At 35.5% G+C, this 27,255-nt stretch overlaps 1 protein-coding gene across 1 annotated transcript in view; it reads left to right on the top strand.

Annotated features, from left to right (window-relative positions):
* acap3a (ArfGAP with coiled-coil, ankyrin repeat and PH domains 3a) overlaps window positions 1-27,255 on the top strand; it is an 85,423-nt gene that overhangs the window by 48,438 nt on the left and 9,730 nt on the right. Inside the window, exons 5-18 of the mRNA XM_077218711.1 lie at window positions 3,784-3,842; window positions 4,923-5,106; window positions 6,043-6,087; window positions 6,169-6,264; window positions 6,902-6,976; window positions 19,716-19,828; window positions 20,981-21,032; window positions 21,415-21,515; window positions 21,599-21,710; window positions 22,309-22,517; window positions 25,592-25,661; window positions 25,775-25,869; window positions 25,953-26,170; window positions 26,409-26,510. Of these exons, the coding sequence (XP_077074826.1) occupies window positions 3,784-3,842; window positions 4,923-5,106; window positions 6,043-6,087; window positions 6,169-6,264; window positions 6,902-6,976; window positions 19,716-19,828; window positions 20,981-21,032; window positions 21,415-21,515; window positions 21,599-21,710; window positions 22,309-22,517; window positions 25,592-25,661; window positions 25,775-25,869; window positions 25,953-26,170; window positions 26,409-26,510 (1,531 nt within the window). The remainder of the gene's footprint in view (window positions 1-3,783; window positions 3,843-4,922; window positions 5,107-6,042; window positions 6,088-6,168; window positions 6,265-6,901; window positions 6,977-19,715; window positions 19,829-20,980; window positions 21,033-21,414; window positions 21,516-21,598; window positions 21,711-22,308; window positions 22,518-25,591; window positions 25,662-25,774; window positions 25,870-25,952; window positions 26,171-26,408; window positions 26,511-27,255) is intronic.

The raw sequence follows: 27,255 nt of genomic DNA, 5'->3' as shown, positions 1-27,255 counted from the left end.
GATAAGCCACTGACATCTATTAGAGGTCTGTTTAGTGATGAGCATTTAAAAGTAAGAGGCTTGTGTTTTATAGAGGGATCTTTGTTGCCTAACCGTAGGGGATTCCGTAAAGCTTGACATGAGGCACAGAGGACCACAAAAGCATCGCCCTTCATCACCAAGCACCTTATTTGGGCCCTGCCGAAGTTTATAGCGCTATAAAACGACCCGCAATAGGAAAGAGTGAAGTGAAGCGCTTTGTTTAAATGTGTTCATCTGGGCCGTTACATCAGAATCTGGGTTTACAGCCCTACTGACATTTCTGATCATTTTCCTGTTTGTGTTGTTGTAGTAAAATATGGTAATGGAATTTTTCTTGTGCTGAGGTATATGAAATTTGTTGGGGATTATGTTTGCATTATGGAGAGTAGGCCTTCAGGTTGTTGTTTTTTTCTTAGGAAAAGCTGAATGTAATGACACTTGGTAGATTTTCCACAAATAACCACTGAGAATGCGAAAAAGTCTTTTTATTTAAAGCCTATTTATATAAAAAAGTTTTTAAAAAGTCAATTTAGTTATATTTTTATCCATGTATTTATGCATTATTTAAAAGCATATTTTATTATTTAATACATTTATACATTTATTGTATTAATTTAATGTTATCAAAATTCATTATATATATATATAGAAATGCATTACTTTATTATTAATTATATTATTTAAATAATAAATATTTTATTTATGTTTGCATTATGAATAGTAGGTCTGCATTTTTTTTCAGGAAAAGCTGCAAGAAAATACATTTTTTGAAAATGTGAAAATTTTATTTAAATTCAGTCTTGCATCTTGGAAATAATGATCTTTTGTATTATATTTTAACATTTATATTTTCAAGCCTTATTTTCAAGTCTTACTGACATATAAAGCGACCAATCAGTTTTTATTTTGTTTTACCCATAGACTGTAAAAAAAAATTTACCTGTAGTTTAGGGGCGAGTTTTTCTGAAATAAATCTGAAACCCTAAATAGCCTATGGAAGATCAACGTGAAAAATGTAACCAACTTATTTTGGTCTAAAACCGTCTATATAGAAAAACGACCTTTCCACCAAGATCCATGTCCGTCCAGAAGTAATAAATACTGAATATTTCCCAAAACATAAAATGCTTTAGATTCTTTATGTATTCCTGCAGGTCCTGTAACTCAAAAAGCCCTGAGGGAGCAGCGCTCCGGGATCTTTAGTCTCGATGTCCCTCTGTAGCTTCTGTGGTGATGTGGATGTGACTAAACTACATCCTAAGTATCTTGCATCACCTCTCTTCTTTTTCTGTTGTTTCCTTCGCTCTTTCTTCTTTCTTTCTCCTCTTTCATGTCTCTCCCTCCCTGCCCGAGTGACCTATTTTTCCTCCGCCGCTGCCGCATGGCATACGCGATCAGCTCAGAGTCAGACATCCTTGCGCAGAGACTCGGCCTGAATCTCAATGAGGCTCAGTGCTGTGTGATGATGATGGTGTGTGTGTGTTTGTGTGTGTGTGTGGTGTAAGGTCTCACTCGTTTACATCCTCTACAGCTCACATTAAACAAATGCGAGAGCGTCATCTAGTGTTGATAGGGGATTATTACATGCGACATTCACAACAAGTGTCTCCCAACCACTTTTGTTTTTCACTGGGTAATCACTGTATTTTTGAAGTGGCGGTTCTAGACCATTTCAACTGGGGGGGCCAAGCTGGGGCCAGTTGTACTGTTAGAGGGGCCAGTTACATTTAGACCTTATTGTTGTCATATCATTTTCTGCACTGCACTGCAGGCATTAACAGGCAAAATACCATGTTTATAATCATTCAACAATGCATTTGCATTTCCATTATATTTTTACATTTGCATTACATATTCAGTATTAGTCACAGTAACTGTAATTGACATGATGTCCTTCTTTCTCTTCATGTTGGTGAGAACTATAGAGCAAAAGCAATGGAGACCAAGAAGCTTATTAATTAATTTACTGAAAATAACTGACTTGCTAGGTAACTATGTCTAACCGTTTACAGGGTTCCTGCACACTTTTTAAAGTCAAATTTAAGGCTTTTTAAGACCTGAAGAAATCAAAATTCATACTGTAGATTAGGGGTGTGCAATATCGACAAAAATATATCTCAATATTTTCAATGTTTTGTTGATGATTAGATGATATTTTACTGATTGGGTTTTTGTGCTGGTTTAGGCCTGTTGTTGATAGCAGACTCACAAAGATATTCATATTTTTTAATATTCTATGCAGTGGTCAGTTAACAGCAGGGACCGAAATTAATTTTTTAATTAATTTTTAATTAATTTAATTTGCCACCTTAAATTGATTTCCAGGGGCATTTTCACCTATATATGGACATTCTTTCTAAACTTATTTAGAGTTATGAATCACCTTTTATGTCAAATACTAACATTCAAATTATACAGTAATTATACTTATTTATACAATAATACTTAATTATACAATAATTATACAGTACCACTGTTACCAGTCAAATTAAATAATTTAATCAAAATCCATCTTTGCAGTGCAGTCTAGAGGTGACACAGAAATGGGATAAATATATTTACACTCCATTTATAAATGCATAAATATATGCATAAATAAAGCTATGAGATTTTTTTTAAAATCAATATTTAAATATGAAATGATTTCTAATTGTAATTTTCTAATTAAAGGGTACTTTAAATATGAAACTAAACCCGCCAGTAGGCGGCGGCAAGTCACTGTCTTAATAAGCGAGTTGAGGGAGTCATTCATTCAACCGATTCGCTCAAACGGCTGATTCATTCGGGAAAGGAGCAAGTGATTCCTTCAAAATGCGGATTTCAGTCAATAAATCATCGCTGTCTGTTGAATTGAGACTCTGCTACGGTTTCATTTTGAAATTCTAGTCGGCGAAATAAAGGGAAAACAAACAATATTGACAATATTGTGTCTAAAAAGTAACGCCCAATGTTCACTTATTGTTAATTTAACTGTTGTATAACATCAATATCACAGTTGCAATTGTGCACGGGAAAACGGCCCTCTTGCTGATCTGATATTCTAATATGAACATAATATGATATAAATATAAGACATAAACTAATTTGGGGACATAGCCTACCTATGAACCGCACACAGCAGTGAAAGGACGAGAGATAAATGCGATGTCAGCTCACAGTGCCTCGTATACAGTTAAAACATTGATTACAATAACATATAGACAATACACATCGCACACCCGATACGCACATAAAGAATGAACTTGCAACTGAACTGACATTTACCAGCTTTCGCCTTCTCTCCTCTCTCGCGTGCAGGACACAGACGATATCATGCCGCGATTCCCGCGAATGTGATGCGAATTGTCACGTGAACAAGCAAATCCACAAAGATAGAATAATAAAAAAAATAATACGCATACAACGAACGACGATAGCAAAAAAAACAGTTTTGTAAAAATTATTTCACACTCCACATTTAGGGGGGCCACAAGGGGGGCCGAGCTTGTTGTCACAGGGGCACGGGCCCCCCCGGCCCCCCCTCTAGAACCGCCACTGATTTTTGGTCTAACAATAGTCCTAAGTCTACTTCCTAAATCATAGGACAATGATTTGCTGATAAAAATGCTGTTCAAGGACTGATATAAGTTGACTGGTGAAAATGTCGTAATAAATGATGTTTAACTTCATATTGAGCTATTTCTGCCTGCGTTTCTCAGAGAATAGATACTTGGATGCCATTCGGCTCAAACTAATTTATATGTATTATTTTGTGTTTTTCAGATCCTGTTTGATCAAGCTCAGAGATCAGTGAAGCAGCAGTTGCACAACTTTGTGAAAGAGTGAGTGTACTGGATTATATTTGAACACATATTGCGGTGTTGTTCTTTCTAAAGAACGTATATGTTACATGTTGATGTCACTATTACTGTAGGTTGGGCTGCACCATATTGCAATTCTTCTGATAAATATTGTGATTTAAATGTGTTTTTTCTCTTTCATCTTCAATATGACTATAAAATAATAATAACAATACTATTGTAATAATTACTTGTAAAGTAAAAAAAATGTATTTAAGAAAGAATTACTCATTTTATTTTACAGTACAAATGTAAAATTTCAACACTAATATTTATGTATTTTAATATTTAATTAATTCATTAATTAATATTTATTTCATATTCTTGATGGCTTCTTAAAGCTCTTAGTAAAATAAAAGTAAATTAGCGTGTCTATTAGAGTGTGTTCATGTGTTCAGAAATCCTTTTTTTTTTGCAATCATATTTTTGTAGTTTTCTCTCCTTTAAAATGAAAATGAAAACTCACTGAAATTAAACTCACTGATATCACTCTGAAAGGTCAGTGATATGGAAGTGTTATTTTTACTTCTGCAAATGCGAAGGCGCACTATCACACTCTTTGGGGATGGTTTTTTCATTATTGTGCTTCCCGCAGGGTGATTATAAATAATGATCGAACTTTTAGAGCTCATTAATAATTAATGTGTCCTCATGGAGGGTAATGGAATTCTTAATAGCAGGTTCCTATTCATCTATCACAGGTGATCACTGATAATCCAATGGGCGGACGATTTTTCTGGTGAAACTAATGGCATTTCAGGAAGATCACTTCGATATGAAGCTTTTATTAGATCCACCTGATCTGTCATGTGCCACTTTTTTTCAGATAATATTAATATTTCAGAGATACTGTGTTAAAATAAGGACAATAGCCTCTCAGGTTCACCCTGAAAGTGCTAGGACAGGAATAGCTCACCAAAAATGAAATTTCAAAAAAAAAAAAACTAAAACTCAGTGAGATCCAAAAAACCTTTTAATTTCCTTGGGATCAAACCTGAAGCCTACAAATCCGCATAACGCCACTACAAGCCATCTAACGAATATCTGTCTGTACTTTTTTAGTGACGTGCGTAAATTCAAGGACACGAAGAAGCACTTTGATAAGGTGAGGGAGGATCTGGAGATAGCACAGGTGAAGAACGCACAGGCACCTCGAAACAAACCCCACGAGGTGGAGGAAGCCACCAGCACCCTCAACTTCACCCGCAAGTGCTTCCGACATCTCGCTCTGGACTATGTGCTACAGGTAGAGCTATATATAGGAACACTTTACAATAATGTATCATTTGTCAGCATTAGTTAATGCAATTAAAGTCAGCTTACAAAAGTCTGTTCTTCCCTATTGTGACGTATATCCGAGTGAAACGGCTTCTCGAACAAGAAAATTTTAGGGCGGGGCTTGATTTTGTTGGATTGAATTGATTGGATGGTTGTGGTTTGCTATTGGTGGATCTCATGTGAGTGACAGGTTGCCCCGCCCTTACGCCAGTAAACACGTCATTAGAGAAAACGAGATGTCACTGCAAGAGGGAGGGGAAGTAATTTTATTTAAGATTATGAGGGCACTTGAATTTTAAGAAAGTAATGATGTGCACGGATACATCATTTATTATAAATACTGCAATATTGCCCAAAAATTTGAATTTTGATTTCATGTTGACTTCAACATGGACAGTATGATTTACAACATTTATTAACCTTTGATAATGTTAATGAAAATGTTCATGTCAGTTCTCAGTGCATTAACTGATGTTAACAGAAACCAATTTAGATTTTGATAAATGTATTTGTAAATGTTGAACTTGAATGATGTGAGAAATCTAATTTTCCTAGAGCTTTTGAAATATAAAAGGCCTTTGTACCATTGAAACATTCTACAAATAATAATAAAAGCTCTAAAATGGATGTTGGATATTGTGGGATCTGTGATGTCAGACGGGCGAAAACATAATAAGGAATCTGTCAAAAACTTGTTTAAAACTAAAAATGTTATTGTCATTTTATTAGGCAAATAACACACTGAAACTAAATAGTCTTTATTCCCACATAATAAACATAATATTTTGTATTGTGTCCTTTGGCCTTGATAACAGCTTGCAATTTAGATGGATGGATGGATAAATAGACAGTTTGATATGAACATATAAGAGTGTTTTATAAATATCTCTTTTTCCCCATATAGATCAATGTCCTTCAAGCCAAAAAGAAATTTGAGATCTTAGATGCGGTGAGTATCAGTGATGTATTTTTTCCTGGTATATGTAAATATCTAGCTGTGTTCTGAACTCCTCTGTCCTGTTTTCCGCAGATGTTATCCTTCATGCATGCGCAGTACTCACTGTATCAGCAAGGCTACAACCTCCTGGATGAGATTGACCCGTACATGAAGAAACTGGCAGCTGAGGTGAGAACTGTTCCCTATTGAGTTTCCTCCTCAGAGCTGCTACACAGTTTTGGATGAACAATTTATAAAGCTGTACAAAATGTGAATTTAATAAAAAAACTAATAAATAGGTATAAAAATAAATAAATAACTTAATTTACATGTAATGTCATATTAATAACATTATTTGAATCCTTTTATTATATTTTTGGTCACAAATGTTTTTGTTTGCAAATGTACGACTAGACATACAACTGAACAAAAAAGTATAAAATATTTCAAAACGAGACTATTGAATTGTCATTCTCTGAAAAAGAATTTTGAATAAATCCTTCAGCATCGACCTAGCCTCAAATTAAGCAAATACTGTGATATTCAAATATTCAAATCTTGTTTTTAGTTGGGAATGCTTTGTGTGTTTAAAAAACATTCACCTCAGACCAACAATCTCTCTATCTGATTTCTGTCTAATTAGTTCATTGACGAACCATGTTACATCACTAACTTTAGTACTAAACTCACCGTCACATCTGAAAGCACAGTGCTACAATCGACACAAATAGACAACCAATGCCTGCAGAATGAACATGATCATGTTTTCTTAATAAATACATGACAACAACAAACTTATAATGACCGATTGCTCATCTTGTCATAGCTGGATCAACTGGTGATTGATTCGGCGATGGAGAAGAGAGAAATGGAGCACAAACATGCCACGATTCAGCAGAGGGTAAGAACGGACACACACACATATACAAAAACTCAGTTAAAGTGTCCCTATTATGCTTTTCAGACATTACCTTTCATGTAGTGTGTAATATAGATTCAAAGATCATAGTGCAGATTATATGTACCTATGTTATGAAAAAATGTAAGTGTTTTTTGCCCTTGGATGCATGTAAACCTATTGTAGGAGACCTTAAAAAATTAGGAGCCTTAAAAATAGCATAATAGGGGGACTTTAAGAAAAACCTTGATATCCAGTATTTTGACTGTTACTAAAGATACTCTGACTGTTCTAATACTCTAATACCACTGTTGACTCGTGTCTAATGCCAGAATTAGGCTGTTAAAGATGCTAATCTTCCAAAGAAAGTAAGTGTTCAGCATTCTTCAAACTGAGTTAGTGATAGAGGATTATTCATGCTTTAATTGGACTAGTTAAAATACTAAAGACTTAACTCCTAATTCTTTTTCGTAGCACAATAAAGTTTGATACTTTTTCTTCGAATTTAACCTAGTTTTGCAAAGATAAAAGCTGTGGTGGCTCACGTCTCGCCTGCATCCGTTTCCTAACCTCTTGTTTTTCATGTTTTCTCTCCATTTTAAAAAAAACTAAAAGGTGTTTCATGTTTGGTTAAATAAAGCCCTGAGTTATTTAAAGACATTTTTTATGGATACTTTCTCCTTCAGTGTTTGTACTTTGTTTTTCTGGCTGGAGTAGAAAAAAATCTTCTGTCCTCAAATGTCCCAGTTATTAATGATGTTGAGCAGACAGGAAGTGGATATATTTTTGGCAAACAGAAAATAGACCTTGCTGAAGTTCCTTCAGAAGACTCTGACAGCTCTGCTTGTGTTTTCAGACAGCTTCTGACACCTAGTTCAAAAAGGATTTACAGACCGATATCTACATTATATTTGCTCCAGTATAATGAGTCCCACGCACACTTAATCTCAGACCAAACAGATATATGTGAAAAAGCGTAACTAGATTGATCTTAGTCCTTCAGTCCCTCAGCTAAAATGAAATGATACTAAAACTGCCAGTAGATGCTGACAAATCATTATCTTAACAAGTGAGTCATTGAATCATTCAGTCAAACGATTCGTTCAAAACGGCTGATTTATTCAGGGACAAAGAAGTGAGTGAGTCAAGTTATTCATTAGAACGATTCGTTGAAAAACGCAGATTCCTTCAGTAACAAAGCTGAGACTGTGTTGCTCTGGCTCTACTGTTTGGAACTAGTTTTGTTGGCAAAATAGAGGAAAAACAGACGATATTATGTCTAAAATGTGAGTCACCTAATAGCCTATTAACTTTATCACTTTCACATTTGCAAACGTGCTGATATCCGGGAAAACAGAACTTTTGCTTGTGTGATATTGGTTTTATATATATATATATATATATATATATATGTGTGTGTGTGTATATTAAAAACAAGAACTTATACAGAGTCTTTTTTGCACCATATCTTGGTTTTTGGAAGTATTTTTATTAATTTTGGCGGCATTTTTGCCCCAAGCCCAAGAATTATTAGAATTATTTCTAATCTTCATTTTTATTCTGTTTTTCTTCCATCTGGCACTCTGGGACTGTCGTCATCCTGATTTAGACACTGTTACAGGTGAGTGTCTTACTCTCTAAACCCTAAATATGGCTAATAAAACTTTAATGTGACTTTCTAGATGGAAGCACTCTTTCCCCTAAAAACCATCAGGAGATTTTAAAGTGTAATTTCCCACACATAATTTAACCCAGATCCTATGAGTGTTGTGTAACTGATGATATAATTACAGTTCAGTGAGACCGATTGATATGTCCTACAAACGTATCTGGCTTATGTAACTGCTGATGGCTGTCCCATCATCCACCACTCAGCACAGCAATTATTCAGTGGATATTTGTCCCTCTATGGATTTATTTTTTCAGCTTCTTGTGGCTGATGAGAAAGGCAGATGTTTTTCTTTGTGTATTGTTTAAGAGATGCATTCTGGGATAGCTTTGGATGCGGTTGATCTTCAGCGTTCATTCAGGAAACACTCGCACTCCATCATAGCAATTACCCACAAACCATAGTGACAGTATTGGGCTTACGGCATCAGTGAGGCACATATGGCCTCAGAGCCACATTAAGGAGAAACTTACCCATAATTCCACAATGTTGTGATTTTTAAACCACAGATGCCGGTTCTGTTTCTGAGTAATTGTCTAAGCTCATATCTTCTTTTCTGTCACAAACTCTCTAGTAGTTCTTACAAAACTGCTTGTTAGAAATCTTACTTCCAAACTGTGAACATCAGTCAAACCCATTAATGACCCCCAGGAACTGCAGAACTTCGTAGAATCAGAGCTACAAACAGGAGGATGGGGTTTGAAAACCTCTTTTCCATTAGCCTAGCCTAGCATTTTTGGTGGAATGCAGTTTTAGGTGAAAAGTTGAACATATTTGTTTTATTTGTAGCAACAGCCAACTCAAAAAAGCCCTCCCTAAATTATTTTCCTGAATTAAATCGTTGCGGTTCTGACTGGTTGATAAGTTGTTGCTAAGCTATCCTGGGGGGTTGCTAGGCGGCTGCTAGTCTCTTTCTGGGTTATTGTTTAGTGGTTGCTAGGAGATTCTTAGTGCTTGCTAGGTGGGGACCAAGGTGTTCTGACTAATTGCTAGGGTGTTTTGAGTGATTGATATGTGGTTGCTAGGTTTTGTGTGGTCTAATTCAAAAGACCGCACCCCAATGCCCCTTTCTGGATTAAGTGGTTGCAAGAGTTGTTGCTAGTTGCTAGATTTGTTGTATGATATGTTGATCATTTAACATGTTATGTGTGTTTGTGTTATGTACACATCTACGGTGGAAACAAATGTTCTCTCGAGGACAAATAAAAATCGATCTATCTAGAGTGTTCTGAGGGGTTGCTAAGGTGTTTTATGTGGTTGCTAGGTGGCTGCTTATTGTTCAAATCAAAAGAGCCCACCCTAAAGTCTCTTTCTGGGTTATTGTTAGGTGGTTGAATAGGGTGTTCTGTATGGTTGCATACTGGTCTAAGTCAGAAAACCCCACCCCAAAGCCCCTTTCTGGAATAAGTGGTTGCTAGGGGGTTGCTAAGGTGTTCTGAGTGGTTACCAGGGTGTTTGCTTACTGATCCAAGTCAAAAGAGCCCACCCTAAAGTCTCTGTTAATATGATATATAATGTCTAATAAGCAGAAGAACATTTATATATTGAATACATATAGTTTGTAACACACACAGTGAGGCATTTTTGCATTATTAACACAATATTAATGGTGCTGGTGCAGAAAGCATTTTGACACATGTGCTGACTTATCCACAAAAATCTAGTCTGTGTTATTTCAGAATTAAAGATACTTGCTTGTCAGTTACAGCTTGTTGCAGTTTCAAAAACGATAGTGCCACCTAGAATGTGATGTGAAGATGTGTTAATGTTTCAAAGATTAATTATAATGTTTCTGTGATTACAGTAGATGGAGATGCTATTTTTTATGCTATCGGATAAAGTAAGCAAGCATGACATTCTTGAAGTCTTCATTGCAAATAAAACTGCTGTTCTTCTTATGGCTTCACGGCACTTCACTACAAATAAGACGCCCTAAATTTGAGGTTTAATATTTCATCCAGTGTTTTTATCCCGCTGGAATACTTTAAAATTTGATAGACTTTGTAGTTCAAACAGACGATGGCTTTTATAAGCTCACACGTCATCGGCAGTGCCTAAAATAGAGCCGATAGTCTTCTGCAGTCTTACAATGTTTTGTGAGATGCTGCACAGAAGATTCTTCAAGCACAGCTGACAGGTATTGAAATAATCGGATTTTTAATGACATTTGTTTTAAGATGAACATACGGATATTTGGTCGATTGCTCTTTTAAATGATAACGAGAAGCATATTTACCTTCAAAGTAAAATGTTGTGATGACGAGTGAACGACGGGTTATGGACTAAACATCGGTTTGAAAGGAAAGAAAGAAAAGAAAAAGAAAAATATAGTTTTATGACACTTCTAGCTAATTGCATGTACATTATCTGTTTGCAGTTAGTTGTAACAATTAAAGAAAGTTGATCATAAGCGTGATGTGTTAGTGGCGTGGGGTGCTCAGCTCGTGGGACGGCAGCTGTATGTTAATGAGCTTTAGCAGTGGGCAGGTGGATGGGAATCACACACGATCGACCCTGCTGAAGCTGTACGGCTGACTATGAGAGGCTGCGTGACTCACACACGCTGCATTGACTGCACACTCGATTAGCTGAGCCGAGCCGCTTCTAGAGGATCCAATGATTTTAAAATACGTAAAACATTTAAGGATGAAGATCTTTGGAAGGTTGGACTTCACTTTGGTGAGTTTCTGCATTAATGCTGTTGGTGATTCTCTTTCATGTTTATATTTTGTAGTCGAATAGAAAGTGTAGAAGGAATGTAGTGGGGGGGGGGGGGCTAAAAGGATTTGTATTTATTCATCTTAATTTTTTTTTAAATGTTCATATAATATAAAGCATGCATTTTGTCTAATAGTTTTGTATAAAAATCTATAATGCCCATGTGAACTGTTCTATATAAATGTGTGTGTGTATATATATATGTATGTAAAATAGATTGTGTGTTATATTATATTACGTATTCTAAATACTGTTATATTATACAATATCATACGCAATGTATGTATTTTTTTGTAATATTATATGTGTGATTTACTCTGTATAAATACACACAACGTTATACACACATTATTTTAATTTGTATGTTCTGATATACATCTATCTATTTATCTATCTATTCTCTTTTTCTCTTAATCTTTCCACTTTAATAGATTTAAAGCTATGGGACTGCGAGCATGACGGCATTTTATCTGTGTGTTTTGAAGTGTGTGGGAATATGGCAGAGCAGGAGAGCGAGTGAAAGGGAGGGTGTTTTCTGCACCATTCAGAACTTGAGCGAAGCTGTAAGGAGACACAACTGAATGGATGTGAATGTTTGAACAGTCACCCTGCTGTGGATTTGGGTAAAATGAGTGACTATAAATAAGCTGTATTGTCACAACCAGTTTGAGAAAAAGAAAAGACTAGATCTTCACATTTTCTCAAGGAAACATGCAAGCTCCACGCCACGACACTAAAGTGATGTGGCAGTTTGCTAAGTGGTTATCAGTGTCGGGGAAAGTTACTTTTAAAAAAAAATGCATTACAATATTGCGTTACTTCCTAAAAAAGTAACTAATTGCGGTACTTGGTTACTTTTTATGATAAGTAATGCGTTATGTTACTTTTGCGCTAGTTTTTCTCATCTGGGCTTGGCTTGCTTGTTTCTTTTTTTAATAATAAAATGCTGAAAAAAAAATTCAGGCTGAAGGAAATGCAAATTCACTCCTTTACACTAGAGGGCGCAACTCAATTAAACCTTTCAGCTGTGCTGCTATTGTTTAACGCAGAACAATAGAGAGCCTAAGTCCCTCCCCTCTGCTTCCGGCTCATGGGACCTTATTTCGGGAAAAAATGTTTATGGTAGTCAATGGCGAGAGACAACTTATCTTTTTATTCCGTCTGAACTGTGCCCTGAATTACACATATGATGTTTGTCAATTTAAAAGATAATTATGAAAGTCAAGAAAGTCACAGTTAGTTACATAAAACAGAAGAGTAACATTTAGTTTTATGTGAAAATCGCTCAATGAACTACGTCTCTCGTCTCGCACTATGTACGTCACCAAGCTCGTTTGTCTGGTACAAAACACACAGGCATGACGGCGTAACGTTACGATTATAACGTTAGACTATAGAAAACATGACAGACGTTAGCTTCAGTAAAGTTACATTCATTCATTGAGAGAAAAGGTAAGACGTCACATGCGCGCCTTTTGGCTTTGTAGTCTTTGTAATTACGTATTTTCACAGTCTTATACCTCAACAGTTTTACATCAAACTGCCACTTTCTTGACTTTAAAATGTATCTTTTAAATTGACAAACATCATATGTGTAACTCAGGGCACAATTCAAACGTGATCCAAATATTTGTTGTCTCTCGCCATTGACTACCATACAATATTTTTCCGAAATAAGGTCCCATGGTGGTCCACCGGAAGGGGAGGGAGCAAAAAATAAAACACAAATGTGAAGTAAAGGTTTTTTTGCATATTAGTATAGTTGAACTGGATCATCAAAGGTCAGGAGCAAAGACAGTGGTTAATAGAGTGAGATTAAATGCATAAAGTATATTTGTGTTTTTTAACATTTAATTATTACAGTTTTCCGTTATATTCTGAGTTTGCATTTCACTGTTTTGAGGAATGGACTACTTGCACAACTACTTCCGTGTTCTAGTACATATCGGGAGTTTCCGGTTAGAGCGTTCAGCGCACCTGCATGCATGAGAACGCAGATTATCACTACGTTTTATGGATGCCAATTGATTAAAACAATGAATAATGATCTCTGTATTAATTATCTTGAGCCTGCTGAAATGTTCCTATAAATAGCCGATATTTTCTTTCCAACTGCATTCTGAAAAATAAATAGGCTATTATATAATATTATACTTCATACCTGTTGAGTTTACATTTTTAAATGAATTTGACTAATAAAAAGGATTGCTTGTGTGCATTGATGCTCGCGAGGTGCCTGTAATGATGTTAAATAGGCTATAGGCTGTTTGATTCATCTTAAACAGTAACGCACACCGCGTAGAGGAGAATGGCAGTCAACTACTTTGAATATTAAGCATTTTGGGCATAAACATGTAAATAGTAAAAAGATTGACATTGAAAAATGACACCGAATGATTAAATAAATATTTAATCCAAATAAATAAATGTTCGTGGTTCGTACTGATGTTAATCATCTGTTCTCATACACTTCCGCGTCGCGGTCACTAGCAGTGTTGCCAAGTCCGCTTATTATAAGCGTCTTTGGGCTTGTTTTTCTCTAAAGTCGTTTACAAATATTGGTGGTCGAGTTTTTTTGGGGGCTTGTTTCTAAAGTGTAGTTGCTTATTTGGGCTTGTTCTCAGCTCGTTGTCAAGCAGATATTTTCTATATGTTATTTAAACGAAGGAGTTTGTCTTGCCTGTTCCCTCTGTCTCTCCCCTTTCCCAGAGTTTTTTCCCACCCACATCCTACTTCTAATTGGCTCTGACCCAGATGGCAATGAGTACTAGCCAATCAGAGGCAGAGCAGGGCAATCGTTTTTTTTTTACTGGTTAGGAAAACGTCAGTGACTGACGTTTAAATGAAAATACGTGCGAGTCGCGACTGATGGTGACTGGACTGTAGGAGAGTTTTTATATATTAATTATATTTTAGATATTCTAGATATAGATATTATAGTTTAATACCGTTTAACCCTTTAACTGTCACTCCCCCTTTTTTCGCATAGACATGAAAATCACTATTCAAACTTAAATGGTTGTAATTCAATAATGCTTTGGAATATAGACCTATGGTGTCTTGTTTTAAAGAAGACATTTGCCAGATTATTGTTGAAGTGACGTATTATGAAAGTGAAACAGAAAAAAAGTTATACAAGTTTGAGTTTATGAAAATGAACAATTTAAAAATATAATTATTTATATTTTATATAAAATATATATATTACAAAATATATTTTACTCTAAAACTGCAAGAGAATGTAGGCCAAAAATCTGAAGAAGTTGTGTTCCAAATTTTAGGTTGATATCTCAAAAAATGAGCTTTCAGTAAGATTTTATTTGGCCGAAATACCAACATTTTTCACTAGATGGACAGCCACACTTCATTACAGAAGAAAAATAAACTATACCGTCTGCACAGTTTTACAAAACTGGGCACAGTTTACCAATCTGTCCACATGGATGTAAATTGACAATCTGTACCCAGAGTTTAAAACTATCCGTCCCCACGGATTGTAAAACTGTGCACACAGTTTATTTATTTATCTTTTCCCGGAACCTAGGGAGGCTCGGTAGAAAAAGCTCTTTTACTGTCTATGAGAAAAATTCGCTTGTTTTGGGCTTGTTTTCACGGGCCTGGTTGATTATTTGTCTCGCAAGATCAGGCAACACTGGTCACTAGTTAAGACGAACACTGACACCTTGTGGTGAAATAATGGCATATTTTTAACAGCCGCAGCTTTCTCAGATCGGCTTGGTTTGCGTTAAAACTTCATGTTCCGATGAGTTTGGAAAATTCGGCACACAGTAAACACCAGAATATCCCTTCTCCTGTCAATAAAAATGTCCACTTTTTTAAATCTTATTGCAGACACTCATTTTAGGTGACGTTTGTTCAACTCATTGATTAGCCTACAGTACATTGAAAGTAAACATAACTGGAAATGAGTGAGATGTATACAATTTCCAAACTTAAGTGCGTCACGAAGCTCAGTGCAAGCATACTGAATCTTTTTTTGTGCAAGTGAGATGAGTAAATGCCTGCTCACATTTAGTCTTGAACTACACTAACCAGCATGTTCACACACAACGCCTATGCACACACTCTGATTCCTCTCAACATGGGGACAGGAGAGCTGTCAGTCAATAAATAGGGAAACAATGTAACGTGCGTTACTTATTAGAAAAAGTAACTCAGATATTTTGTTGTAAATGTAAAAGTAATTCATTACCAGTGTTGGGAGTAACGCGTTACAAAAGTAATGCATTACAGTAACATATTACGTTTTGCTGTAACGCAGTAGTGTAAGGCATTACTAATCAATTTTCAGTAATATTTTACTCGGTACATGTTCGGTAAGGCTTGCGTTACAACAGACTTTTAGTTTTAATTGTAAAAAAAAAAAAAAAAACAGCAAGACCGCCAGACATTAACGAATGAAAGATGCAAGTAGGCTAAATTACCTGTTCGTGGTCAGTCAATAGCCGCGTGTGGTGTCCAAGTCTGTAATTAAAGACTAAATGGCAGCGTCTGATATATTTGTTTAGCGATTTATTTTTTACAGGAGTGCCGTGAGGTATGATTTCGGCCTCTGTGCTCACGCTCGCCAGAGGAAAAGCGGCTAATGGTGAAGATGGCATGAAGAAGACTACATTCGCGACATGGACGTATGCGCATTAGGCTATTCGTTCTGTGTTTTCTTTCTAAACAGTTAGGCTATGTTTATATGGTATTTTTCATGTTTTCATCACGCAATCATGTTTTTGGTGAGGTGGTGACGCGTTCATGTAAGGGCGGCGGCGCTGCCGATAAAGCACCTAAAAGCTGTCACAAAGAACCGGCAAAAGCAATGATTATGCATATGTCAAATATAGCAAGGAGACATGTTGATTGTTTATTAATAAAGTCAAGATGAAGTTGACTATGCTGACTCGCGATCTTCGCAGTAGTGAATGCACCAGAGAGAAATGCACATTTCATTTCATAAGCAGAGAGCAGTCTGTTTTCTTTCGTTTTGAATTGTTCTGTTTACAAGTAGACATTTCAATATAGATATATTTTTCAGGTCCGTACAATTAATACAAAACGAAATTCACTTTAAAGAAAGGCTTCGTGTCTTCTGTGTAAGGTGTCTGTGAAAGTTTTAAAGCAGTCTTTTAGTGCCGCTTCAGAGCGGTCGCGTCCGTAACGGAGAACTGTCACGTCTGTAACATTGTTTTTTCATAAATGCGAACACGAAAAATAAATTAAAATGAATATTTTATGTTCTGTGGAGAGCCAACCCTTCTTCATTAGATTTGCGCAGTGTAATTTACAGAATTACAACAAAAAAAAAATCGTTGCCTCCTAAAAGTTAAAGATTTTTTTTTTGTCACACATGACTGTCGATTTCCCTAATATTAAATATAAAACGCATGTGTAGACTGATATTTTTCTAATGTCTGGACTCCTTTCTGGGAGGAGCCTATGGATAAACAGACGTTTCAATATTTTGGTATTAATGCATTTTCTGAGAATTTATATATAAGTTTTGACTGCAAGTCTGCAAATGTCATGTCCATAACGCTGGAATTCCCAAATTTTAAATAATTTATCCTCAACTAGCTTTGTGGTGTAGGTCTACATATTTTATAATGTTAAGTTATCTTCAAATAATACTAGGCTAATAGTAATTTAAAGATGTGGTAGCATTGGATCTGGACGGGAAGGATAACGCTGGGAGCTGGAAGGGGTGTGTCGCCATTCTGCAGGTTCGTGGATCTGAGTGTCTCGATTTCGGTTTCATATCGCATATTACAGCCCTAATCATTTTAGAATGTTAAGTTCTACTTCTGTATAGTTATTTTGGTGAAAGTAACTCAAAAGTAATACAGGAGTAATGTAACGCATTACAATTCTGAGACAGTAATATTGTAAGGTAATGAATTACTTTTAAATACCAGTAACAAGTAATATATAATGTATTACAGTTTGGAAGTAACTTGCACAACACTGTTCATTACTTTACTAATTACTTAAAAGTAATCTGATTACGTAACTCACGTTACTTGTAATGCATTACCCCCAACACTGGTGGTTATACAGTGCATTCTGGGTGGTTGTTTACTTTGTCTTTACATGATTATATTAAACAACAGTGTCTCACGTATTTGATCAAGGAACGTCGAATGATGTTATGCAATCTTGTTTAAGATGCAAGAGCACACAGTTTCTATTCAAAGAGCTCTTTCAGCAGGACGTCCATTCTCTGTCAGACCTGCTACTGAAGTGTTGAAGCAGCTTTATCTCGAGGTCTTCAGAGGGTTCAAGAGAGGCCAGAACGCTTTGAAAGTCTTGACAGTGCTGTGTCACAGACTGATAGGAAGCTGGAGGCTGAAACTTTTTCAAGGACTTTTGTTTGGCTTGTGAAATGATCTAGTTATGAAGACATGATGAATGACCCCGTTTATCTAGTTGTGGACCCTAATCAGTGTGGCGTCAGTGCATTTTACAACACACACTAAAATAAATTTGGTGTAGGATTTACTTTGAAACGATGTTTACTCGGAAATTGCTAGTAAATTGTAAAAAATAGTTACAAAGAAACGGCAAGTAACAGTGAATTAAACAGGAAATTTAAAGTAGAAAGACTGAAATAGTGTTTTCTTGTAAAATGGACTCAATAATTAAAAAAAATAATCGTTATTTACATTTTGATTGTATTGCTCAAAAGTTGCTCTTTAGGACATGTTTCTTTTTGGTGACAACTTTGTTTCAAATTTTCTCCTAAAATTCCTTCCAAAATAGACACAAATGAGACAATTGACATACAAATAAGATATAAAGCTGTAAAGTGAATGTGGATAAAGTTCAGAATAATTATGAAGTCTCTTCTGCTCACCAAGGTTGCAAAGTAAAACAGTAATATTGCGAAGTGTTATTACAACTGTTTTCTATTATAATGCATTTTGAAATGTAATTTATTCCTGCGATGACAAAGCTGAATTTTAAGCATCATTACTTAAGCATAGCATCATTAGTCTTCAGTGTCACATGATCCTTCAGAAATCATTCTAATATGCTGATTTACTGCTCAATTATTATTGGCCCTCATTATTAATATTTTCATTATTATAATTTTTCAAAACAGTTTTTGCTGCTTAATATTTTTGTGGGAACTGTGATACATTTTTTTCCGGATTTTTTGAGAAATGGAAAGGTAAAAACTTGAAATATAAATCTTTTGTAACATTATAAATGTCTTTACTGTCACTTTTGATCACTTTAATGTGACATTGAGTAAAATGAATGAATCTCTTAAAAAAAAATTATGATTGTACTTTACCATGAAATTTTTAAATGTAGTGTATCACAATTTCCACAAAAATATAAAGCAGACATAATAACTGTTTACAACATTGATTGTTTCTTGAGCATCAAATCAGCATATTAGAATGATTTCTGAAGGATCATGTGACACTGAAGACTGGAGTAATAATGCTGAAATTCATAATTGGGATAAATTAAATTTTACAATATATTTAATTAGAAAACCGTTTTACATTTCAATAACATTACCATTTTACTGTATTTTTGACCCGATAAATGCATCCTCGGTGAGCATAAGAGACTTAATTATTCCAAACTTTTAGTCAGTAGTGTGTACATTTAATATCAGAAGAGTTTGAGAAGTGTTTGAGTTCATATTGAGACTTTTGATTGCAGACTGTATTTTGGCAACTTTGAGCACAGCTGAAATCCGTCTCTTCTGTAAATTCTGAAGGAGACACATACGTGAACTTCCTCATTCAGCGCTGTACTTGTATTAAAGTCTTCCCAGTGGAATCACTTCCGCCTGATGCGTTCGATGTCTCCTTGAGCTTACACTGGTATATCATTAAGCACATGTGATGGCTAAAGTGTTAGCTCGGCTGACAGCATATCATTCCTCCACTCAGAGAAAATCAATAGAAATGACCTGAACTGAGGAGGTTGTTGTGGTGAGGACCTCCCGTGATGATTCACGCCTCAGATTCAGCAGAGAGTTGAGAGCATTGAGTGCTGAAACAGGGGCCATTACTGTGAGCGGTAAGTGTGAATATGAATGCTAAGCACATCAGTTGGACATGCTCTGATGCTTACGCAACAGCTTGCGTCGCTCTTGTGGGACATCTGAGAGCACTGGATGAGACACGTGTGGAAGTGTTTTGCGTGAATTTGTGCATCTGCTCTACTTACAACCTCTTGTTTTAATAATGAAGCATAAGCAGCACCACAGACTGAATGTAATGTATTTTGTTGCATTGGTTGTTTTAACGATTTTATTTGGGGTATATGGCCTTGACTTGATGTTTCTTTCTTGCTCTAAAGCTCCACTATTGTTTTGTCATTCAGGACTTTGCATACGACGACCCAGAGTTGGAGTTCAACGTGGATGCGCCCGATGGATTGGTGATGGAGGGCTATCTGTTCAAGAGGGCCAGTAATGCCTTCAAAACATGGAACAGGTAGATCGAACCTGGTTAACAAGATATTCAGGATTGGATGGAAGCTAAATGACATTTGGGCTACGTTTACACGACAACGTGACAATTTTTTCACGTACAGATGACAATGTTGTCAAAATGATATACGCGGTATTATTCATGCCGGGCCAGTAGTTGGCGATGTGACTTTGTAAAGCAACACTACCTGCCTATAGACTGAACATGCAATATGCATGCGCATGACGTCACCGGTTTTTTACAAATTCACGTTTTTGTAGTTTACACAGTGACGGTAAAGATATCGTTTTCAAAAACTTGCACTTTGAATCCCGTTTTCAAAAGTTTGCATTTTCAGGCCTGTTGTCGTGTAAATGAACGGCCAAAACGCATAAAGTTTTCCGTTTTAAGTTAAAAACAGTGTCGCCGCTTTCGCGTTATCGACCCCTTAATCAGTTAATTAAAGTTAATTGTAATTAATTAGCCATTGTAAAACCCATATTGCTGAATCTGAATAGCCATGGTTTGCTTTTAATAAGGCATGCGACTATCGTGGTTGGGTTTAGGGAAGCAAAGCAACAATAGACAATAAAAATATTATAATTATTTAGCTATGCACTGATAATCACAACAATCTTGCCTGATACCGATTATTATTTTTTGCTATATTTCGACATCACAACATTATTGTTATACAGAATGAAAGATGGATATTCATTCTGAGATCTACTAAGAATGGCGTTTAACAGCGTTATTAAATTATTTGTTTGCTTATTTATGAAATAAGTGTTTTTAAATTATTTAAATAACCCTAACCGTAAGTGATCGTTTTTAAAGATTCACTTTAAGTGAGTTACATAATAGTAAAGGTTATCTAAAAGTAAGCATGCACAATTAAATATGCAAAATCATAATCCAATAAATTAAACCAATTAAAAATCAGGAGATAATTATGTTTCTGAGATATTATTATATATAGTATAATAATTGAGCATTATTTCGTCTTTTTGAAACCAAGCTTGGTCTCAGCAATTGAATCAAAACAAGTAATTAGTAACTAATACTGTGTCTGTGTGTGCGTGTGTGCGTGTGTGCGTGTGTGTGTGTCTGTGTGTCTGTGTGTGCGTGTGTGTGTGTGTGTGTGTGTGTGTATGTGTGTGTTTTCTCTTTTTTCAGGCGATGGTTCTCCATCCAAAACGGCCAGTTGGTTTATCAGAAGAAACTAAAGGTAAGTTCAATTCAGCATTCAGTAACTGGTTCAGACTGGTAATCTGTCATGTATACAGTACCTTGAGAGAATGAGCAGGGAACGTGTCAGTGGATCAGCTGAATTCTTCAGCTCAGAATCAATGATGGTCAATCTTCTCCTCATCGGTCCCTGAGCTGTTAGATACAGTATTACTAGTCCAGCCAGGCAGCATATCTCTAATGCACTCAGTTTTTTTGAAGATAACAAACTCATTCCCAGACAAATCAATGCTTTTCATCTGTATATTCCTGTCGAAGTGCTTACTCAGTGCTGTTTAATGCATTTCAGAGGGGAAAGGGTTTATTTAGAGCACTTTTTTTTTAAGTCAGCGTAGTTTCAGGCTTCTTGGTCTTTCCTACAGGATTCGCTGACGGTTGTTGTGGAGGACTTGAGACTGTGTTCTGTCAAACCTTGCGAGGACATCGAGAGGAGGTTCTGTTTTGAAGTCGTGTCACCCACCAAGTGAGTCCTTGCCCAGTTCCTGTTTAGCGAAGCTTAGACTTGCATTACTAGTAGTAATTGTTTCCTATGGATGTATATTGTAGGAGCTGTATGTTACAGGCCGAGTCAGAGAAACTTCGGCAGGCTTGGATCCAGGCGGTTCAAGCCAGCATCGCCTCAGCGTACAGAGAGAGTCCAGACAATTATTATATTGAGGTTTGTACAGTCTACATGTTGATAAAGAAGCATAAATCCGTTTGTGTTAAGAAAATAGTGACAAAATCCCCCAAATAGGGCTGAGCAGGTACAGGCAAAATGCAAGTAAATACAGTAAAAAAAAAAAAAGGTAAAAAAAAATGATATATATAATATATATCCAATATTATTATAATTATTATTAAAATAACCATCATTATCAACAACATTATTATTTTATATATGCAAAATTATTGTGATCATTTTTGTATATATGCAAAATTATTGTGATAGAATTATTTTAATAATAATAATAATTAATTGTCTATACTTTCGTCCAATCATGGTAACAATTCATTCTAAGTTTTGTTGCAATTTATAATTTTTTAATTTGAAGGTTCTGATTTGAGAAATGTAAAAATCTAAATAAAAAAATTATTTTAGTGAATTATTTTAAAGTACTATAGCATTTGAAGACTTTTGTCAACCTTTCTGATGAACACAAATAAATCAATAAATCAATGTTTTGTTGGAAGCGACGGTTCAAAAGGACTGACGTAAATGATTAAAGCTGATACGTGTAATTTCCTCCAGTAACTCTGAGCGTGTGTGTTTCCAGCGTTTGGACCGGACCGCCTCCCCGTCCATCAGCAGTATAGACTCTGCGAATGAGGCCCGAGAGCGCAGTGGACGGGGCGAGAGCATTCTCCTGCGTATTCTGTGTCTGCCGGGGAACCAGCAGTGCTGTGACTGTGGGCAGGCCGACCCCCGCTGGGCCAGCATCAATCTGGGCGTCCTGCTCTGCATCGAGTGCTCCGGCATTCACAGGTTAGCCATGGATCATAACGGATCACTGTACCAGTTCAGTCTGTCCCGTGATCAGCCACTGTAAGCATGCTGTCGCCCCCCTGGACTCAGTCGGGTTTCTTATTGGATTAGGTCAGATTTGATTCTCTGGTTAGTCAGAGGCAAGCCAGTGTGGAGTGACCGTATGTTTGAAAGGACAAGAGAGAAGGTCAGCGACTGCTGTTTCTGTCCTGTATGCAGACAGCGCTAAATATTATGGAAAACAATTATTATTATTCAACTATTTCAATAAACAATTTTGCGTAAATTGCTAATGCTACTACTAATAATAATAATTATACTACTACTACTACTAATTATTATTATTATTATTATTAATATGAATATAATAATAAATAAACATTGTTAATAATAATTAAATTATTAATTATTATTAATAATATTAATTACAAAATATTGTTAATAATATTTAAAAAATCACTAGTACCTACTACTAATTATTATTATTGTTAATATTATTATTATCATTATCAACCATTTCTGTTGTTTTAGCCGGGTTTTATTGAACGAAGTTCAACGACGATCAGTTCACGTTCGCCCAAAATATGGGCACAACACTGAATACTACTACTACTACTACTAATAATAATAATAATAATAATAATAATAATTCGTTACATTTTATATAGCGCTTTTCTGGGTACTTCTGGGAATCTCCTCAACCACCACCAGTGTGCAGTATCACCTGGATGATGCGACGGCAGCCATGTTACACCAGAACACACACCACACACCAGCTTACTGGTGGAGAGGAGACCGTGATGAAGACAATCAGTATATGGGCATGATTAGGAGGCCATGATAGACAGAGACTAAGGGGCAAATTTGGCCAGGATGCCGGGGTTACACCCTAACTCTTTCGAAGGACATCCTGGGATTTTTTAATGACCACAGAGAGTCAGGACCTCAGTTTAACTGTGCTCTGAAGGACTGTGCTCTTTGACAGTATAGTGTCCCTGTCACTTTACTGGGGCGTTAGGACCCACACAGAGCACAGGGTGAGCGCCCCCTACTGGCCTTACTAACACCTCCTCCAACAGAAACCTGGTTTTCCCAGGAGTCTCCCATCCAGGTACTGACCAGACTCAGCCCCGCTTAGCTTAGTGTTGTGCTACAGGGACATATGGCTGCTGGCTTTAAACCAGTCACATATTTTACTACAATTCATTATTATTTGTTCCCAACCATTTCCATCACAAAACAATTTTGTGTCAACTGCTTATAATAACAATAATTCTACTACTAATTATTATTGTTTATATACTTCTACAAATAATAATGAATTCATTATTATTTTTTCAACCATTTCCATCACAAAACAATTTTGCATAAATTGCTAATAATAACAATACTTCTACTAATACTAGTAATTCTTATTATCGTTAATATACTTGTACTACTTCTAATAATAATAATATGTTTTAACCATTTCCACTACAAAACAAATGACTATTAATAATAATTGTTCATATTAATGTTAATAATACTAGTATTATTATTATAGTTAATATTAAATGTAGTTTTTGTGTATACCTAATATTTCATCCAATAATGAAAAATATAATTAAAATTTGCAAGTAATTATGGTTTTTGCATCAAAAAACAGTAGTGATTTTATTTTATGACCATTCCACCCCTTCTTTACCCTTGCATTTCAAAAGTGCAAATAAAATCATGTTTTTCATAATATGACCCATTGTATGAGTTCATGAGCTGTATTAACCTGACCTTTGAATATCAGATTATTACCTTTCTGGTGTAATCATGAGACATATTGGCTGTTTATGCATGAAACCCTGTCTGGACTGTCTTATGAATATTCATGCTCTCCCTGACACACACCTCTCACACTGAGCTCACATGAGACTTTTGCTCCAGACAATGTGGCAAACCATCACACAATCTTCTCCCGTTCTAACTTGGTTGCCTGGAAACGCGCTGATCTGGTGGGCAGAACACACATTTACATGACAGTGTGGGCCGTCCCGCTGGTGCTCTCCTCAGCTTGAGTGGGAAACATCTTGCTCGAAATGTTAGGAATGAATGGTGGGAGTTTGACGCCCTCAGAAACTTTTCTGTCAAGGAAACTTTGCAGTTAGAGACAAGCAGATTTTTTTTTTAATAACCTATAGAATATTGATTATTTGTGTCCAATAACAGATACGCAAAACATATTTATATATAAATATATTTATATTTCATATAAAAATATAAACATTTTTAATTGTTTTATTTCTGCATTTTGACTCAATAATAAATAATCTTTAGAATCCAAGAAAAAAAGGTATAAAAATAAATGAACATTAATCTAAACTACCATTATTATCCTTGTAGTTCATGCAATTTTATGCAAAATTGTTTAATATTAATAATAATAATGAATAACAACAACAAGCTTTATCATCGCCATCATTTATGTGGTTTTATGTATAAAAATTATAATCATAATTATCATCAATATAATTTATGCTAAATTGTTGTAATAATAATAATAATGAATAATAATAACAACTATCAATATCATCATCATTCTTATTTATGCAGTGTTAATAATGCAAAAAAATTATATATTTTTATATATTATATTATAATTATAATGAATAATAGAAACAACAACCATCATTATCATCATTATTTACTGAAAAAAATATTATTATTTTTATTATTCAACCATTTCTATCACAAAACAATTCTAAGTAAAGTTGCATTATTAACAACAACGAGGAAGGTGATGATATGTTGTTTATGTTTGGCAGTAAAAAATAACTAATATAATATATTCTCATCCGTGTTTCGGGCTATGTGTAATTATGGCATGCGGTTTCGCTTTCGGCGAAGACAATCCCAAAGTGTAATGTGACAGGCATCCAAGATGGCGGATAGAATTGAGAGGAATTTTGTGTATGCTTCATACTTCATCCACTAAGGAAAGGAATAAATAACAGTTCATTCTAATTAAAATGCAACAGTATTAGTGTATAGGTCAAACCACCAAAAAAAATTTTTTCGACCAATGTTTTTCCTTCTTTTCACAGGAGTTTGGGAGTACACTGTTCGAAGGTCCGTTCTCTCACCCTGGACTCATGGGAACCGGAGTTACTGAAGGTCTGCTCAAATATCCCGATTGTTCTCCTCCTAATCTCTCTTGGATGACCTTTCACTGTGACATGTGCAAACTAGCTCTGACAATAACAGCTATCTGTTCTGTCGTAATACAGCTGATGTGTGAACTGGGAAACAGTATCATCAACCACATCTATGAAGGGAGCTGTGAAGAGCAGGGCCTGAAGAAACCGGGACCCAGCAGCTCCAGGTGAGGGACGAGGGACATGGGAAAAACTCTCTTTATTAGTCAGGCTGAATGTTGAATGTTCGGTTGCTGCCTCGATTTTTCAGGCAAGAGAAGGAGGCCTGGATCAAAGCGAAGTATGTGGAGAAGAAGTTCCTGAAGAAGATGATGAACGGCGAAGTTGTGGTTAACGGCGGGAGAAAATCAGAGCGCCGATGGAACAACAGGAAATGCAGGAGACACAACAGCGCCACCACCGTCCCCAAATCACACCGGAAATACAGACAGGACCCAGGCAGCGCAACTCCTGCAACACTTTCCTCAGGTAATCAATACCTTTTTTATTATTATTGACTGTTTAAGAAAGTACCATGTTTTTTGACAGTTCAGTGCTTGACAATACCATGGTATTGTGTGAAGTGCTTTGGCGTATATACCATAGTAAATGAAAATGTAAATCATTCAGTGTTATTGTATTACCGTCTGATAGCATCAGTGAATGATGGAATCGTCAGTTGATGTGTTAAGTTGTAAGTTTACTTGGTACTTTTTTTTTTTTCCAGCAACTGCTGCTCTGGAGAGAAAGTTCAGACGGGAATCCCTCTTTTGCCCGGATGAGTTGGACACTCTTTTCTCCTATTTTGACACTGGTTCAGGACCTCGCAGTAAGTATTCTATTCTGGCCAATGGAATTATACTTTCACACTTTAATTTAACACTTTTAATTGCTTGGCTAGTGATTGTTTGTTGTTGTTTTTGATTTCTGTTTTGTTTTATCTTGTTTTGCATTTTGCCTTGCTTCATTTTTTTGTTTACTTTTGTTGCCTTGTTTTGCTTTGTTTTTTGGTTTGATTTTCTTTATTTTGTTTACTTTTGATGTTTTTTTGTTTTGCCTTGCATGTTGATTTGCTTTGTTTATTGTTTATTTTTGAGGTTTTACTTTTTGTTACTTTTGTTCATTTGCTTTGTTTTTTGATTACTTTTATTTTGTTTTGCTTTGCATTTTTCTTTGGGGTTTTTTTGTTGTTTACTTGTATTGCTACTTTTATTGCTTTTGTTTTATTTTTGCATACTTGCTTTGTATTTTGCTTTGATTTATTTTGTATTCGTTGTTTAATATTTTGTTTTGCTTTGGTTTTTGTTTACTTGTTGTTTTTTTGTTGTTGTTTTTTGTTTTGCTGCGAATTCTACTTTGCTTTTTTATTTTACCTTTATTCTGCATTTGCTTGGAATTTTGTTTTGATTTATTTTTTGTTTTTATATTTGTATTTATATTTTGATTTGTACTTTTGTTGTTTTATATTGTTTTGCTTTGCTTTTTTTTAACTTGTGTAGTTTTTTGTTTTGCTTTTGTTTTATTTTGCTTTGCTTTGCTTTTGTTTTATACTTTTGCTGTGTGTGTGTGTTTGT

Source organism: Siphateles boraxobius, unplaced genomic scaffold, assembly GCF_051911475.1.
Source record: "Siphateles boraxobius isolate OS27281-9 unplaced genomic scaffold, OSU_SipBor_1 77, whole genome shotgun sequence".
Classification (NCBI taxonomy): Eukaryota; Metazoa; Chordata; class Actinopteri; order Cypriniformes; family Leuciscidae; genus Siphateles; species Siphateles boraxobius.
Note: the sequence above shows the minus strand (reverse complement) of the source record. Positions and strands in the feature narration are given on the sequence as shown.